Raw genomic sequence first — 16,392 nt, 5'->3', positions numbered from 1 at the left:
TCATATTCGTCACATATGGGGTATTAGACTTTGCTCCGAAGGAGTAGCTAGGCAACAGAATATGTTAACAATAAAGCTTTAACATATCCCACCCTCAAGGGGTGGTCCCCTCAGTCAATACCCTCCTACTTCCTGCAACCATATCTCAGTTTTAATGTCTAGCTTGTCAGGAGTGGCTGGCTCTCTCTGTGCTGGGACTTTCTGTCCCAGACTCTTTCTTCTTTTTAATATTTTGTTTGAGTTTTCTCTCTATCTTTACTTAGCTGTTATTTTTGTCAGCATTAGTTAGTTCTTCGGACGAAGAGGATCATGCGGACTGGGTCTCGGGCTGATCCCCCTGGTCGCAGGTCGTGGGTCAGTGGCTTCCCAGTCTGCCATCGAGCGTTCAGCCAGGTAACGCTCCTGGCACGGTGAACGACCCATCCCTGTTCGGTGCAGGGATGATTGGTGAGGTGGCTACCTCACCGGACGCTGTGCGGTTTCTTAACCTCCATTGTGTGCGTCTTGAATTGCGACTCTCCCTGCCTCATGTGCAGCGGCTTGTTCGCCTGTGCGGGTTCCCCACGCCATGTGAGGTAAGTGTATTTATGCGGGGACCTGTCTGTCTGGGAGGGTCTCAGTCTGGGACTGTGTAACCTGCCTTTAATCACACTGCTTGTCTCCCTATCTCTCGGCTGCATGCTGTGGGCTGCAGGGGGGGGGGGGAGCTGTAGGACACTGTGTGTGTCAGGCTGGGCAGTGTGAGAAGCTGTGTGCTGTGGGGCATGTTTTTTCTTGGCATGTTTGGGCATATACAGCGATCGCTGCGGCGATCTAACATGTATCCTTATATTGGGATGTAATGTGTGTGTTTTTATGCACTGTGGAGCGGCGTTTTCGGCGCCAAACGACGCCATTTTACCGGCGCCCGCTCCGGCCGCATGGTTTACATGCACGGCGGCCATTTTCTTGTAGCCTCCATAGGCTTACATAGAGCGCCCTGGCAGCATCACTTCCTCTTTCCAGGAACACCGATCGAGGCAGCAGCAGCAGCGGGGTCTCCTCAGGTTTTATCCTTCTGTTCTTGCTATCCATTGCCTGTATTCAGTTTGTATATTCCCTGTGGGGGTCTCATTGTGCCTGAGTGTGGTGCGGTGGGCTGCGCTTGCCGCGCTTGCTAAAAGGGGGCAGTTAACCCTTGGTTGTCTGGCATTACAGGGGCAATGGATTCTCAGGAGGGCAAGTTTCCTACAGTATTGGTGGAAAGCCAGGGGACCGCTGTTTCCCCCCCAGGGGGGGATTTAGCCGCTATTGTGGCTGGCCTTGCTGCCCAGGTGCAAATGCTGGTGGCTGCTCAATCTACTAAACGGCCCAGAGTTGCTCTGTCCTCTGATTCTGAGGGTGAAGGTGATGGGGCTGTTCTGGCAGGGACCTCCTTATCGGGGTCCCGCTCCTCTCTTGATCTAGTGGGGTCTGAGGTAGAGGCTGAAGTTGAGGGGGTTGATAATTCTCCCCCTGGCTCGCCTGAAGAGCTTGCAATCATGGATGAGTTGATTGCTTCCATTAAGCAGACGCTACGTTTGCAGGACGAAGTGTGTCCCCCCGCTGCCATGGCGGCTTATGGGACGCAGAGAAAACGCAGGACGCCGCAGGTTTTTCCCTGCAATGCTGATTTTCAGCGCGCTGTTAAGGATCAATGGCGCGATCTGCGCAAACCTTTTGCGGTACCAAGTAAATTCAAGCTGCGTTATCCTTTCTCGCCTGCCACTGATGAACGGTGGTGTGTGCCTCCGCCAGTGGATCATGCGATTGCGGTTTTGAACAAAGCCACTGCGATTCCTGCAGAGGGTTCCCCTGTTTTCCGTGATGCCACGGATAGGAGACTGGAGTCTCTTGCCCGTCATACTTATTCTGTTACGGGTTCTATGCTTAAGGCTCTGTTTGCTTCTCTCATGGCGGCCCAGGCGATCGCAAGTTGGACGCAGGTGCTTAGGCGCGTCCTAGTGGCCGATTCGGCCTCGGCGGCGACCCTGGATATGGTGGATCAGATCCACCAGGGTGTCATGTATCTGTGTGATGCGGACCTGGACCTGATTCCGTTGGCTGCACGTGTGCACAGCGTGGCGGTGTTGTCTCGCCGTCTGGTTTGGTTGAAATGTTGGTCGGTGGACCAATCTTCACGTAAGACCTTAGCCAATCTGCCTTATGATGGGTCTCGCCTTTTTGGGGAGTCCCTGGATGTGTTGATTAAGGGGATCACCGGGGGTAAGAGCACTCTCTTGCCCCATTTCCCCAAGGCTAAGGGGGCTTCTGGGAAGAAGCATGCTAATTTTCGGCCCCCTCAGGGGTCCTTTCGTGCCTTTCGGCCGCACTACAAGGGCAAACCGTTCAAAGGCCAAGGCTCTCAGAAGAAGCCCTGGTCTGGGAAACAGAAGTCCGGCCAATCCGGACCTGCAGCCCATAACAGTTCGGCCTGAAGGGGCGCCCTCACCCAGTTTTGGGGTGGGGGGACGCCTGCTCGGTTTTCTTCAGCCCTGGTTGGCCCGTGTGCGGGACAGATGGGTTCTGGAAATCGTTCGATCTGGTTACAAGATCGAGTTTCTCTCTCGGCCGGAGAGCAGATTTTTTCCCTCAAATCTTCAGTCTCCAGAGCGCCTGCGGGATCTGCACCTGGCGGTGCGGGACCTGAGGGCTCAGGGAGTGGTGGTTCCGGTGCCTCATCGGGACAGATTTCGGGGGTTTTATTCCAATCTGTTCACCGTGCCCAGGAAGGAGGGCAAGGTTCGTCCGATTCTGGACTTGAAGGCTCTGAACCGCTCTGTGCGGGTTCGCAAGTTCCGCATGGAATCCCTGCGCTCGGTGGTGGCTGCCCTCGTTCCGGGGGAATTCATGGCCTCCATCGATTTGAAGGATGCGTACCTTCACATCCCCATATTCGAGGGTCATCAGAGATACCTTCGATTTGCCATTGCGGAGGATCACTACCAGTTCGTGGCGTTGCCCTTTGGTCTCGCCTCGGCTCCGCGGGTCTTCACCAAGGTGCTTGCACCGGTTCTGGCATTATTGAGGGCCCAGGGCATTTCTGTCCTGGGGTATCTGGACGACATTCTGGTTCGGTCTGCGACCAGACAGGGTCTGGAGGAGGACCTGTCTGTCACAATGCAAACTCTGCAGGAGTTTGGTTGGACGATAAATGTTCCGAAGTCGACACTGAGTCCGTCGGTTCGTCTCCCCTATCTGGGAATGATACTGGACTCGGTGCAGGCGAAGGTCTTCCTGCCGGAAGACAAACTCAGGACTCTTCAGGAGGAAGTCAGGTCCCTCAGGGACGTTCCACAATCGTCTCTGCGGACGTGTATGAGATGTCTGGGATTGATGGTCTCGGCCTTCGAGGCGATTCCTTTCGCGCAGTTTCACACGCGGGGTCTCCAAGCGGAGATCCTGTCCAGGTGGGACGGGCGACCTCAATCTCTGGATCTTCAGATCTCGTTGAGTCATCGCACCAGGGAAAACCTTCTGTGGTGGCTCCAGTCCCCGTTGGTGTCCGGGGGCAAGTCGTTTCGTCCGATCTCGTGGACGGTAATCACCACGGATGTCAGCCTGTCGGGCTGGGGTGGTGTTCTGGGCGTTCTGTCCGCCCAGGGGACCTGGTCGGAGGGGGAGTCTTCCCTCCCGATCAACATTCTGGAATTGCGTGCGATAAGGCTCTGTCTTCATCGCTGGACGGACCGGCTGCAGGGCTGCCCGGTTCGGGTGCAGACGGACAATGCCACGGCGGTGGCCTACATCAACCACCAAGGGGGCACCAGGAGTGCCCGAGCGGCTCGAGAAGTGGCCGACATTCTATCTTGGGCCGAGACTCATGTCCCGGCGATAACGGCGGTTCACATTCCGGGAGTGGAGAACTGGCAGGCGGACTATCTGAGTCGCCAGACCCTGGATCAGGGGGAATGGTCTCTCCACCCGACTGTCTTCCAGATGTTGTTCGCGAAGTGGGGTCTTCCAGATGTGGACCTGTTCGCGTCTCGCCTCAACTGCAAGGTGAAGAGGTTCGTGGCAAGGACGCGCGACCCTCGGGCAGACGCGTCGGACGCGTTAGTTAGTCAGTACAGGCTGATGTACGCGTTTCCACCGATTCAGTTGCTGTCCAGGTTCCTTCGCAGGTTACACTCGGAACGCAGCACGGTGATTCTTGTGGCACCGGACTGGCCTCGCCGGTCCTGGTACGCAGACCTCGTGAATCTGGCGGTCGACGCCCCTTGGCGTCTGCCTCTTCGAGACGATCTACTGTCTCAAGGACCGATTTACCATCCTGCTTTACAGTCGCTGGCTTTGATGGCCTGGCTGTTGAGACCGAGGTCCTGAAGGAGAAGGGTCTCTCTCCAGAGGTCGTTCATACTTTGATCAACGCGAGGAAGTCCTCCTCGGGGAAGGTTTATTACCGTACTTGGAAGGCATATTTTGCCTGGTGTGAGTCCAGGGGGTTTTCACCCCGCACGTACTCGGTTTCCCGTGTGCTGTCTTTCCTTCAGACGGGTGTCGATCAGCGTTTGGCGCTGGCTACGATAAAGGGTCAGGTGTCTGCGCTGGCCGTTCTGTTTCAACGTCCCGTGGCTTCCAACTCCTTGGTTGGCACCTTTATTCAGGGTGTGCGGCATCTGGTTCCTCCTAGGAGGGATCCTTTGCCCCCTTGGGACTTGAATCTCGTTCTATCTGTGTTACAACGTGCTCCTTTTGAACAGATCAGGGAGATCTCGTTGTCTATGTTGTCCAAAAAGGTCGCCTTTTTGGTGGCGATCACTTCGGCTCGCAGAGTGTCGGAACTGGCGGCTTTGTCCTGCAAGTCTCCGTACCTGGTTGTTCATTTGGATAAGGTGGTCTTGCGACCTAATCCTTCTTTTCTGCCGAAAAGAGTTTCGGAATTCCATCTTAACGAGGATATTGTTTTGCCTTCGTTGTGCACGAAGCCTAAACATCCAAAGGAGATGAGATTGCACTCTCTGGATGATGTTCGGGCGATAAGGGTTTACCTTAAATCGACTGAGTCTTTTCGTAAGACGGACTCCTTGTTTGTTCTTCCAGAGGGTCCTCGGAAGGGCATGGCGGCTTCGGCCTCTACCATCGCCAAATGGATCAGGCAGACCATTGAACAGGCCTATGCCTTGCAGGGGAAGGTTCCCCCTGTGCCTGTGAAGGCGCACTCTACTAGATCTCTGAGTACGTCTTGGGCCTGCCGTCATGGGGCTTCTGTAGCCCAGGTGTGTAAGGCGGCGACTTGGTCGACCGTGCACACTTTCACAAAATTCTACAAAGTAGATGTTCAGGCATCGGCGGATGCTTCCTTTGGCTGCAAGGTTCTTAGTGCGGCTGTTCCCTAGGGTCCCTTGTGGGGACTCCTGGCTGTTGGGATAGTTTTTTGTATCCCCTGGGTTTTTTGTCTTTTCCTGGGTTGTTGCTCCTGTTGAGCACTTATTTTTGCTGTTGCCCAGCTGGTTTCCTTCCTTTGGTAAGGTTCCTTTCTTTGATGTGGAGACTGCGTTGCCTTTCGGCGCGGATGCGTTTCCCACCCCTCATGTTTGCACTGCTTTGGGACGTCCCCATATGTGACGAATATGAAGAGGCGGCGACTGTCGGAGGACGTAAGAGAAAACGGAATTTTTGTAAAATCTTACCTGTAAAATTCCTTTCTCTGAGTCCTCCGACAGTCGCCGCCCCCGCCCCTCTTTTGGGGTTTGAATGTATACTCTACTGCTATTCCACTAAAACTGAGATATGGTTGCAGGAAGTAGGAGGGTATTGACTGAGGGGACCACCCCTTGAGGGTGGGATATGTTAAAGCTTTATTGTTAACATATTCTGTTGCCTAGCTACTCCTTCGGAGCAAAGTCTAATACCCCATATGTGACGAATATGAAGAGGCGGCGACTGTCGGAGGACTCAGAGAAAGGAATTTTACAGGTAAGATTTTACAAAAATTCCGTTTTCTTTTGGGGGGGGAGGGGGGGGGTTTAGTAACAATCACATGCAAGGAAAAAAAAAAGGCATTTTGCTTGCACTTGATTGGCTGATGGAAGTCAGTAGCGCTTCTGCTCATTTACTAAGCTCTGGAGAAACTGCAACTTGCAGAGTGCAACTGCACTTTGTAAAGTGCACAGTCTATTTGCTTTTAGTGAATCAAGCCCCAATGTGTGGATTTTTAATGTGGTCACAATATAAAAGCTTATATTTTACAACTGATATTTTCTTTCATTCCCTTGGTTTAGGGAGAAGATCTGATAGACGTAAAGGTTGAGGGTAAAGCAGAAGAAGAAGAGAGGTATGTGAGGGATGATCAGCAATCTATGGAGGAGGATGGAATAACGGGGACATTTATAGAGGAGGACACTTCTACAGAGATCAGCACAGGTGGGTCATTAACACTAAATACATTCCTCCATCCATACTGCTCACTGATTGGTCCAGTGTTGGGAAGGGACTGGATGATATCAGCCTGTAATACCCTGGTCACTTTCCTGAGCTGTGTTCCCCATCCTGTATTCCTCTTGGATAATCTTCCTTCTCTGTGCTGCAGACACAATTTATGTATCTAGACTGGATTTATGGAGATTCTGGGCTTCAGCTGGCAGCAAAATATTGATTTTCACCATAGGCATTGCTTGACCTGGGTATCTGGTGTATTTGTCTTGGGTCTTCTGCCCTATGCTCGGGTCTAGCAAGTTTTCTGACAGAACAATCCTCCTGGGGTTACTTGTTCTGTTGTCTGCTGGCTGTGCTGGGTGGAGGGATATGTCTGTATAGTCTCAGACCCAAGTCACTGAGTGCAGTCTCAGGAGATGGGAGGCGGTGGCGTGGGACCACTGCAACTTGTCTCATGTAAATATTTAAACTTTCAGTGATTACTGAATACCAATATAATGAGTCCTGACCCTCACACTATATAATTTTTATGGTACATTACATAGTCATGCCCTATATACTCTGAGTTGTATATTATATAGGCCTGATCTTGCCTTTCTGCTAAAAGCATATGTATCCTTTTTTTTTTTTTTTTTTTAACACCCATTGTCTACCAGCTGGACATTTTTATATCTAAAGATTTGATTGGAGCACAGACTTTTACATGGTGATAATAATGTGATGGAAACCAAAAAGAAACAAATCACCGCTCTGAAAACAATCAGCTGAGCCAGATGGATCCTGAGCAGCTGTGGCAGTCCTGTAGGAATGGGTGCTCACCAAGGTCCGTGACCTGAGGAATCCATGTAAATGAAGAAAAAAGTGGCACTTCCAGACCCAGGAACTTGGAAACTTGAGTTTATTTCTTCAAATCATAGGTACAACATCAGACAAGACCACAAGACAAACTGGACAGCAGACGCGTTTCACACCTTGTGCTTATTCATTGCTCAAGTTTCCAAGTTCCTGGGTCTGGAAGTGCCACTTTTTTCTTCATTTACATGGATAATAATGTGATAACATCCTCAAATTTTGGAACTTTAAATAGAAAGTGATAATGAGGGAAGAGTCAATAACCCAATGATGGTGGTCTTCAGGATCAGTCCAGTCTTCATCTTGGTTGTTCTCCCCCTATCCTCACTCTCCGACCTCTGGTGGGGCTCAGCCCTGCTGTTATTCATGACTAAATCATGGACTAAATAAGAAAGTGCAGAACTTCTTGTGTTGGGAAGATGGCAATGAGTGATAGAGGGGGTGTGGACACTCGTCCTATAATCCCCTCATCACTGTCACTCCTATAAAAGACAATTCTCATTGTTTCCTCCATCTCTGACTAAGGTCCATGAATAAAGAAATGAACTGGTAGGAGATCAGAGGACCCATTTATTAGTTACCTGGAGGGTGGAATTGTAAGATCCTCAGAGACAAAACTGCCTGAGGTGGGCGGAGTCCTGGTTTAGGGGAACCAATCTGCTCATGTCTAGTAATAATCTTTTTATTTCTATTTTAGTAGATGGACGGGAGATGAGGAAAGCCTCAGAGGATTGTCTCACTTTGTCTCCAGACTGTAAAGTAGAAGATGAGGACATCACACAGTATAGTCCAGGAGAAAACCCGGCTAACTCAAATGTCCATCCGGGACCACACATTGTAGATGGACCATCGTATTCCTCTTATCCTGAGGAACCTCAGACTGTGAGGGACGGTGCCGGACCATCGTATTCCTCTTATCCTGAGGAACCTCAGACTGTGAGGGACGGTGCCGTACTTCCAACAGATAAGAGGTTTTCCTGTACTGAGTGTGAGAAGTGTTTCCCTTCTAAATCCAAACTTATTGTGCATAAATTATCTCACACGGGTGAAAAGCCACATTCCTGCCCTGAGTGCGAGAAATGTTTTTCAGATAAGTCCAGTCTTACCAAGCATCAGAGATTGCACACAGGGGAGAAGCCCTATTCCTGTCCTGAGTGTGGGCAATGTTTTTCAGATAATTCACATTTTCACAGACATCAGAGGTCTCACACAGGAGAAAAACCTTATTTCTGTTCTGAGTGTGGGAAGTGTTTCCCTTCTAAATCCAAACTTAATGTGCATAAATTATCTCACGCGGGGGAGAAGCCATATTCCTGCCCTGAGTGCAGGAAATGTTTTTCATATAAGTCTAGTCTTAACAAGCATCAGAGATTGCACACGGGGGCGAAGCCCTATTCGTGTCCTGAGTGTGGGCAATGTTTTTCAGATAATTCACATTTTCACAGACATCAGAGGTCTCACACGGGGGAAAAACCTTATTCCTGTTCTGAGTGTGGGAAGTGTTTCCCATCTAAATCCAAACTTAATGTGCATAATTTATCTCACACAGGGAAGAAGCCATATTCCTGCTCTGAGTGTGGGAAATGCTTTTCAGTTAAGTTACATTTTTTCACACATCAGAGATTGCACACAGGAGAGAAGCTGCATTCTTGTCCTGAGTGTGGGAAATGCTTTTTAGGAAAATCAGAACTTGTCAGACATCAGAGGTCCCACACAGGGGAAAAACCGTATGCCTGTGCTGAGTGCGGAAAATGTTTTTCAGAATTGTCCAGTCTTCATAGTCATCAGAGATGGCACACGGGAGAAAAGCTGTATTTATGCTCTGAGTGTGGGAAATGTTTTATACAAAAATCAGCACTTATCACACATGAAAGATCCCACACAGGAGAAAAACCACATTCCTGTCCTGAGTGCGGGAAATGTTTTTCACAGACGTCTAATCTTTACAAACATCAAAGACTGCACATAGGCGAAAAGCCGTATACCTGTTCCGAGTGCGGGAAATGTTTTTCACAGAAGTGCTCTCTTTACAAACATCAGAGATCGCACAGTAGGGAAAAAACACTTTCCTGTCCTAAATGAGGGAATTGTTCCTCACTGAAGTCCTGTCTTCCTGTACATCAGGGTCCCACCCAACCCTCAAGGTGTATTAGTGCCTTGAGTGCGGGAAATGTCTTCTATATGAATGTTGCTGGACATGTGTGGAAGAAGCACACCCTGATATACACCTCAGATATACTCCATGGCTGATCTTCATCATTTAAGAAACACTTCATAAGGAGATCGGAGATCACCAGAGACATGGAAGAAGTGTTGTACCGTGTTGTCCATTGATAGCAGTAGAAAAATAAAAATGGAGTCATTACCTCCAGATCAGAGTCTGCAGGGCCCCCCTTACAGTGTAAAGTAGAACTCTGCAGGCCATGATGTAAAGGAGACCTCTAATGTAAAGTAGAATGCTGCAGACAATGAGGTAAAGAAGAACTCTAATGTAAAGGGGAACCCTGATGTAAGGTAATTTCTGGTCACCAGAGCCCCCCTTACATCAGAGCCTACAGTAGTCCCCCTAACATCATGATCCACAATGTTTCCCTTTACATCCGAGTTTCCACTTACATCAGGGTCTGCACTCTGCAGCATTGCCTTTTACAACAGAGCTCCCCTTTACATCAGGATCCGCAGAGTTCCCCCTTACAGTGTAATCCTGCAGACTCTGATGTAAAGCGGAACTCCGAGGACACTGATTTAAGGGAAAATGGCAGGAACTCTAATTTGGTAGGGACTCTGGTGACCACAGACCACCTTCTGCAGTGTGGATATACTAAGGTAAGGGGGGGGGGGGGGTTTACTGATATAAGGAGAAACATTTGACCCCCCACCACATTTGACTCTGTGATCCCCCTCATAGAGTTTGTGTTGACATGGATGAAGTTTGGTGTTGTAGAAGTACCGTGTTGGCCATTGATAGCAGAATAAAAATAAAAATTGAGTCATTACCTTTTATTGACTGAGTACATTTTGTGGTGTAAGATTTCACAAACACTTAGAGGTCTAGTTTTTTTTTTTTTTTTTATTCATTGAATGAACGTGACCAGCATTCACCCAGCTGTGACAAATGTTGGTTGCATTTTATTTCATACAGTGATTTCCAATGAACATTGGCTCCATCTGCCATAATGCAGTATTGCGTTTTTTTTTTCCCTGAAGAGCTATTTAATAAAATATACCGTAATATTGCCGCTACATGGAGCTAGTTATTTAAACTATGGCCAGAATTTCTTATGGTTGGAGGAATGCTTGTTGCACTTGTCGAACAAAAAGAAAAAGAACAGCAACTTCACACCTCTACAAGGACGCAATCACCTATATTGACAGCTTCAGACTGCGAGTTACATCCCTGATATCCACCCAGCAAAAGAAAATTTTATACAACCTTTCACCACTGGAGCGAAGAGCTATACACGATTTGCGCAATAATCAGGCCATCACCATCAAACCAGCAGATAAAGAGGGAGCAGTCGTTGTGATGGATACAAACAAATATATACAAGCAGGCCAGATGCAGCTGGCAAATATTACTTACTATAAAAAACTGGATTATGATCCAACCCAGGATTTTACTAAGCAATTAAAAAGTCTCATTAAAACTACACCAACCCACCTACATTCAGAATTTATCAATGCTATTCCGGATAATCCAGAAATTGGGGACTATTACATGCTGCCCAAGATTCACAAGCCAGGAAATCCAGGCAGACCCATCATAACAGGTATGAATACGCTTACCGAACATATCTCAGGCCTTGTAGAAAATATTTTAAAACCATTAGTCATGAATACTGCGAGTTTCCTTCAAAACACAACTGACTTTCTTAACAAGCTTAACAATATACAACAATTACCACCAAATATACTTCTAGTCACTATGGACGTAGAATCGCTGTATAGTAACATCCCTCACAAGGATGGATTGGCTGCATATCACAGATTCTTATCATCCTCACCAAACCACAAATACAGTGCTGAGGATGTTACACAGCTCATCAAATTCATTCTTAAGCCCCGTACACACATACCGATCGTCATCCGAACGATCGGCCGTCTTTTGTCCAGGGCTGTCCTGTCTGCTGAAAAGTGCAAAAGACTGCACACGAATTTTGTCGGCCAACAACAGCCGACTGCAGAAGTGATGTCATGTGATGGTTAACTTTCCGTGTCTTTTTTCTTCTCCGAGCATGCCCAGTCTTGCAAATCTGCTGATTGTCGGCCGAAATCTGTACTGACTGACGCACAATCGGCCGTTCTGTTGTCGGCCTACAAAAATTTTAGTGCCTGCACGACAGATTCTGTTCGGCTGAAAATGCGCTGTCGGAAGAATCATACTAACAAGCCTACAATCGGTCGGCGGCCGAATATTTGTGGCCGACAATCGGTACGTGTGTATGGGGCTTTACACATAACTACTTCACTTTCAATAACGACATCTATCTCCAGTGTATGGGTACTGCTATGGGAAGTAAAATGGCACCCCAGTATGCAAACTTATTTATGGCTGATCTGGAGGACAAATTCCCGAACAGCATACAACATAAGCCATACAGATATTATCGCTATATTGATGATATTTTCATCATATGGACAGAAGGTGAGGAAAATCTCAAACAATGTTTTTCATTTATCAACACCTTTCACCCATCTATCAAACTTAAAATGGATTATTCCAACAGGCATGTCAACTTCCTAGACACCACAGTATACATCAGGGATGACAAGCTTCATACTTCGATAAACAGGAAACTGACTGACCGATGCAGCTATCCCCACAGTTCCAGTTTTCTCAGCCAACACACTAAACGGGCCATCATACACAGCCAGGCCATCAGATACCACCGAATATGTTCAGACCCAAAAGACAGAGATAAACATCTCAGAACACTAGCAAACTCCTTCCGTAAGAAAGGTTACAAAAACAAAACCATCAACACCAGCATAAACACAGCCTTGAAAACCCAAAGAGAAAATCTTCTCCAATACAAAGAGAAAAAAAATAACCGTGTGCCTCTAGTCACCACATATAATCCAGCACTAGAAGGGATAAGAAAGATAATCAAAGATTTACAACCCATCATAACAGAAGATGAAACTCTGAAAGGAATATCCCAACAACCTCCAATACTGGCTTTCAGACAACCACCCAACCTCAGATATAAACTAATCAGCAGAAAACTTCATTCTGATTATGATGTCACAAATAATGGGAGCAAACCCTGCAATAAAAAACGCTTCAAACTGTGCAACCAGATCAATCTGTCTAAAAGTGTCACACACACAAATGGGACCTTTAATATAACGGGATCCTACAACTGCACCTCCAGTAATGTTGTGTACCTCATCCAATGCAAAAGATGTAGCAAAGGATCTTATGTAGGCGAAACAGGACAGAAGTTGCAAGCGAGGATGAATTTGCACAGACACACTATCAAGGAACATAAAGAAGATCGTTTCTGTACACCTGTGGGACATCATTTTTCACAACTGGACCACACTATAGAAGACCTCAATGTTTTAGTTCTTAAAGGGAATTTCAGAACTATCCAGGAAAGGAAAACTTTTGAATTAAGAATGATACTTCTTTTTGACACAAAAAATAACGGCTTAAATTTAGATATGGGTTTCCTTACTCATTATTCTAAAGTTTTACGACACCCACTGTGACTATCCCCCCCCCCCCCCCACCTTGTCTTCAGCTCTCCCTCTGTCTTATCTCACTAACTATGCTAGTTTTATTACCATTGCCAGTAAAATTTGTTTATGTTTGTTTGGTTTTCCTTTTTTTTTCCTTTGGCTTAGAGATTTTGTGTTGTTTTACCATTCTGCTAAACATTTTGTGAATCAGTACTGCTTGGATCTTGAAGAAGGGGACATACCCCGAAAGCTTGTCCTGAAAAATTGTATGTTAGTGCAAATAAAAAAAGTATCACGGACAGTACTCAATTGTCTCTAATTCAAAGTCAGAAAGTTTCATGACTAAGTTTTGTACAATGCTGCCCGTGCAGGGGGGGGGGGGGGGGGGTGGCTTCGCCACCCGACTCGGCGACATTGTTCCCCTTGGGGCTCTGGGCCGGGTGGGCGGAGCTACCCCTTCCCTTCTCTTCCCATTTGGAAGTTTGAACCATAGTTCCACCATTAAATATATATTTTCTCCTATGTATATGTTCTCTCTTGGTTATATATTTACTATTGCCATCTACTATTGTAATATTTTAATGACAATCTTTGAAATGAAGTTCCGCTACCCTGTTTCTACCCCTGTTTTCTACATCCAGTTGATGTAACTTCGTTGTTATTGTCTTTTTTGGTGAAACCAATAAAAATGTATTGATTGAAAAAAACAAAGTCAGAAAGTTTCCAGGTTACACAGACAGGAAGTGATGTCAGGTACAGACAGGAAGTGATGTTAGGTACAGACAGGAAGTGATTTCAAGTATAAATAGGAAGTTCCAGGTGAGAGGTGAGTTGGGAGGAAGTAGAGAGGAGACGTTGCTGGAAGTGGCAGCAGAGGAGGTAATAAGATCTTATTTTCTATTTACCCCCCAACCCCCCCCCCCCCCGTCATGTCCGTCCTCTTCCTCCATAGTCACTGTGACATCTTTTATCTCCAGCAGATGATGATGATACACACATATATAGTGTGGAAACCTAGACTTACCCCCTCAGGGGAAGAACATTCTCTTAATTCTGGAGATGTGCCACCTTTCCCACTAATCACCTTCTCACCTCAGTCTATACTAACGGATTATATAACTTTTAGTGGGGGTTGGGGGGTTATTTAGGGGGATTGGAATATGTATGTCTTTATTTCATAACATTTAAATAGGGAGAAAAGGGGGAAATATATAATACATAGTAAATGTCCTGAAAACAAATTTTTCCATAATGGTTCCAGTCAAAGATATTTATCCTAAAATGTGATGAGTAAAGTCTCCGGAGTACACTGAGATCACAGGAATATGATGTGTCCTGGCAAAGCCCAAAGACAAAGTTCATCTTTCCATTTAGGAGACGAGGGACGCACCCGGGAGACATTATTCTCTGTGTGTACAGAAACCTCACAGAGCGCCCCCCCACAGCTCCTCCTCCCAATGTCCCTCCATCCAGAGTAAAGCCTCGTACACACGTTGCGATTGTCGGCCGCAAATATTCGGCCGCCGACCGATCGGCCGATTGTAGGCTTGTTAGTATGATGCTTCTGACAGCCGACAGCGCATTTTCGGCCGAACAGAATCTGTCCTGCAGGCATTAAAATTTTTGTAGCCCGACACCAGAACGGCCGATTGTTCGCCAGTCAGTACAGATTTCGGCCGACAGACAGCAGATTTGCAAGACTGGGCATGCTCATGAAAAGAAAAAACACAGGAAAAGTTAACCATCACATGACATCACTTCTGCAGTCGGCTGTTGTTGGCCGACAAAATTCGTGTGCAGTCTTTTGCAGTTTTCAACAGACGCGACAGCCCTGGACAATAGAGAATCCTATAACATCACACTGACCTCACAGCTCCTCCTCCCAATGTCTTTCTATCCAGAGTCAGAGAGTTCTATGACATTACACTAACCTCACAGCTCCTTCCCCCAATGTCTTTCTATCAAGAGTCAGAGAATCCTATGACATGGGATGTGTCTGCATGGTGACTGTATCATTGTGTGTGTCAGGTTCCTATAAGGTGTCAGGATGTCACTGTCTATTTCTCCATGGAGGAGTGGGAGTATTTAGAAGGACACAAGGATCTCTACAAGGACGTCATGATGGAGAATCAGCCGCCCCTCACATCACCGGGTAAGAGGAGACTTTATTGTAAAGGAGAGAGCAGTACGGAGGGTCCACCTAGATCCCCCATCATCTGATAAACACATAGAAACAATGTATTCAATCAGTGTGTTTGTTTCCTACAGATGGATCCAGTAATGGGAACCCACCAGAGAGATGTCCCCGTCCTCTGTATTCCCGGGATTCCACAAAGGAAGGTCACACCATCCCTCACCATCATCAGGTAGATGAGGAACAATCACTGATAGTATCATTAGGATCTGTACATTATCTGCATTGTTACAATTGATGTCATTTTTCTTATATATTCAGAGTGGAGACCTGAGAGATTCTAAAGTTGAGGTTAAAGAAGAGATAAAAGAGGAGGATGATGAGGATGGGGTGATGGAGGAGTCAGAGTTTCTAAAAGAACACAAAGATCTGTACCAGGACACCATGGTGGAGTCATCCAGCTACAGAAACCCAGCAGAGAGATGTCTCCGTCCTCTGTATTCCCGGGATTCCACACAGGAAGGTCACACCATCCATCAACATTACAAGGTTGGTGGGACGGAACATCTCGAACATGGACTCTTGGAAATGTGTGGATTTTTGTATGTGATCTCACAATATTAAAGCTTATATTTTACAGATGATATTTTCTATACTTTTCTTGGTTTAGGGTGAAGATCTGATAGATATAAAAGTTGAGGTTAAGGCAGAAGAAGAAGAGATGTATGCGAGGGATGATCAGCAGTCTATGAAGGAGGATGGAATAACGGGGACATTTATAGAGGAGGACACTCCTACAGAAATCAGCACAGGTGGGTCATTAACACTAAATTCCTTCATCCATTCTGCCCAGAGATTGGTCCAGAGTAGGACAAGGACTGGGTGATATCAGCCTGTAATACCCGGGTCACTTTCCTGAGCTGTGTTCCCTATCCTGTATTCCTGTATTTCTCTCGGATAATCTTCTCTGTGATGCAGACACAATTTATGTATCTATACTGGATTTATGGAGATTCTGGGGTTCAGCTGGCAGCAAAATGTTGATTTTCAATATAGCCCTTGCTTAAGCTAGGTTCCCATGGCATGTGCCTGGGCTATTCTGCCCCATGTCCTGGGTCTAGTAAGATCTCTGACAGAACAATTCTCCCGGAGTTACTTAGTTTGTTGTCTGCCGGCTGTGCCGGGTGGAGGGATATGTCTGTATAGTCTCACACCCAAGTCACTGAGTGCAGTCTCAGGAGATGGGAGGCAGCTAGATTCCCCAGGCAAAGCTGCCTGATGTGGGCGGAGTCCTGGTTTAGGGGAACCAATCTGCTGATGTCTAC

General features: G+C 47.0%; 3 protein-coding genes across 3 annotated transcripts in view; all 3 read left to right on the top strand.

Moving 5' to 3' along the window:
• LOC309550292 (uncharacterized protein) overlaps positions 1 to 16,392 on the top strand; it is a 979,642-nt gene that overhangs the window by 443,745 nt on the left and 519,505 nt on the right.
• The window catches only part of LOC309550018 (uncharacterized protein), a gene marked incomplete at both ends in the record, with an annotated part of 96,150 nt that overhangs the window by 38,364 nt on the left and 41,394 nt on the right, over positions 1 to 16,392 (top strand). Inside the window, 1 exon segment of the mRNA XM_082250490.1 lies at positions 6,243 to 6,384. Coding sequence (XP_082106616.1) covers positions 6,243 to 6,384 — 142 coding nt within the window.
• Positions 7,960 to 9,610, top strand: LOC309550019 (uncharacterized protein; the record flags this gene model as incomplete). Its single annotated transcript, XM_082250491.1, has 1 exon — positions 7,960 to 9,610. One exon carries the CDS (start codon positions 7,960 to 7,962, stop codon positions 9,328 to 9,330), a length of 1,371 nt encoding a protein of 456 aa, XP_082106617.1. The 3' UTR covers positions 9,331 to 9,610.

Source organism: Pelophylax lessonae, assembly GCF_965119305.1.
Source record: "Pelophylax lessonae genome assembly, chromosome: 3".
Lineage (NCBI taxonomy): Eukaryota > Metazoa > Chordata > Amphibia > Anura > Ranidae > Pelophylax > Pelophylax lessonae.
Note: the sequence above shows the minus strand (reverse complement) of the source record. Positions and strands in the feature narration are given on the sequence as shown.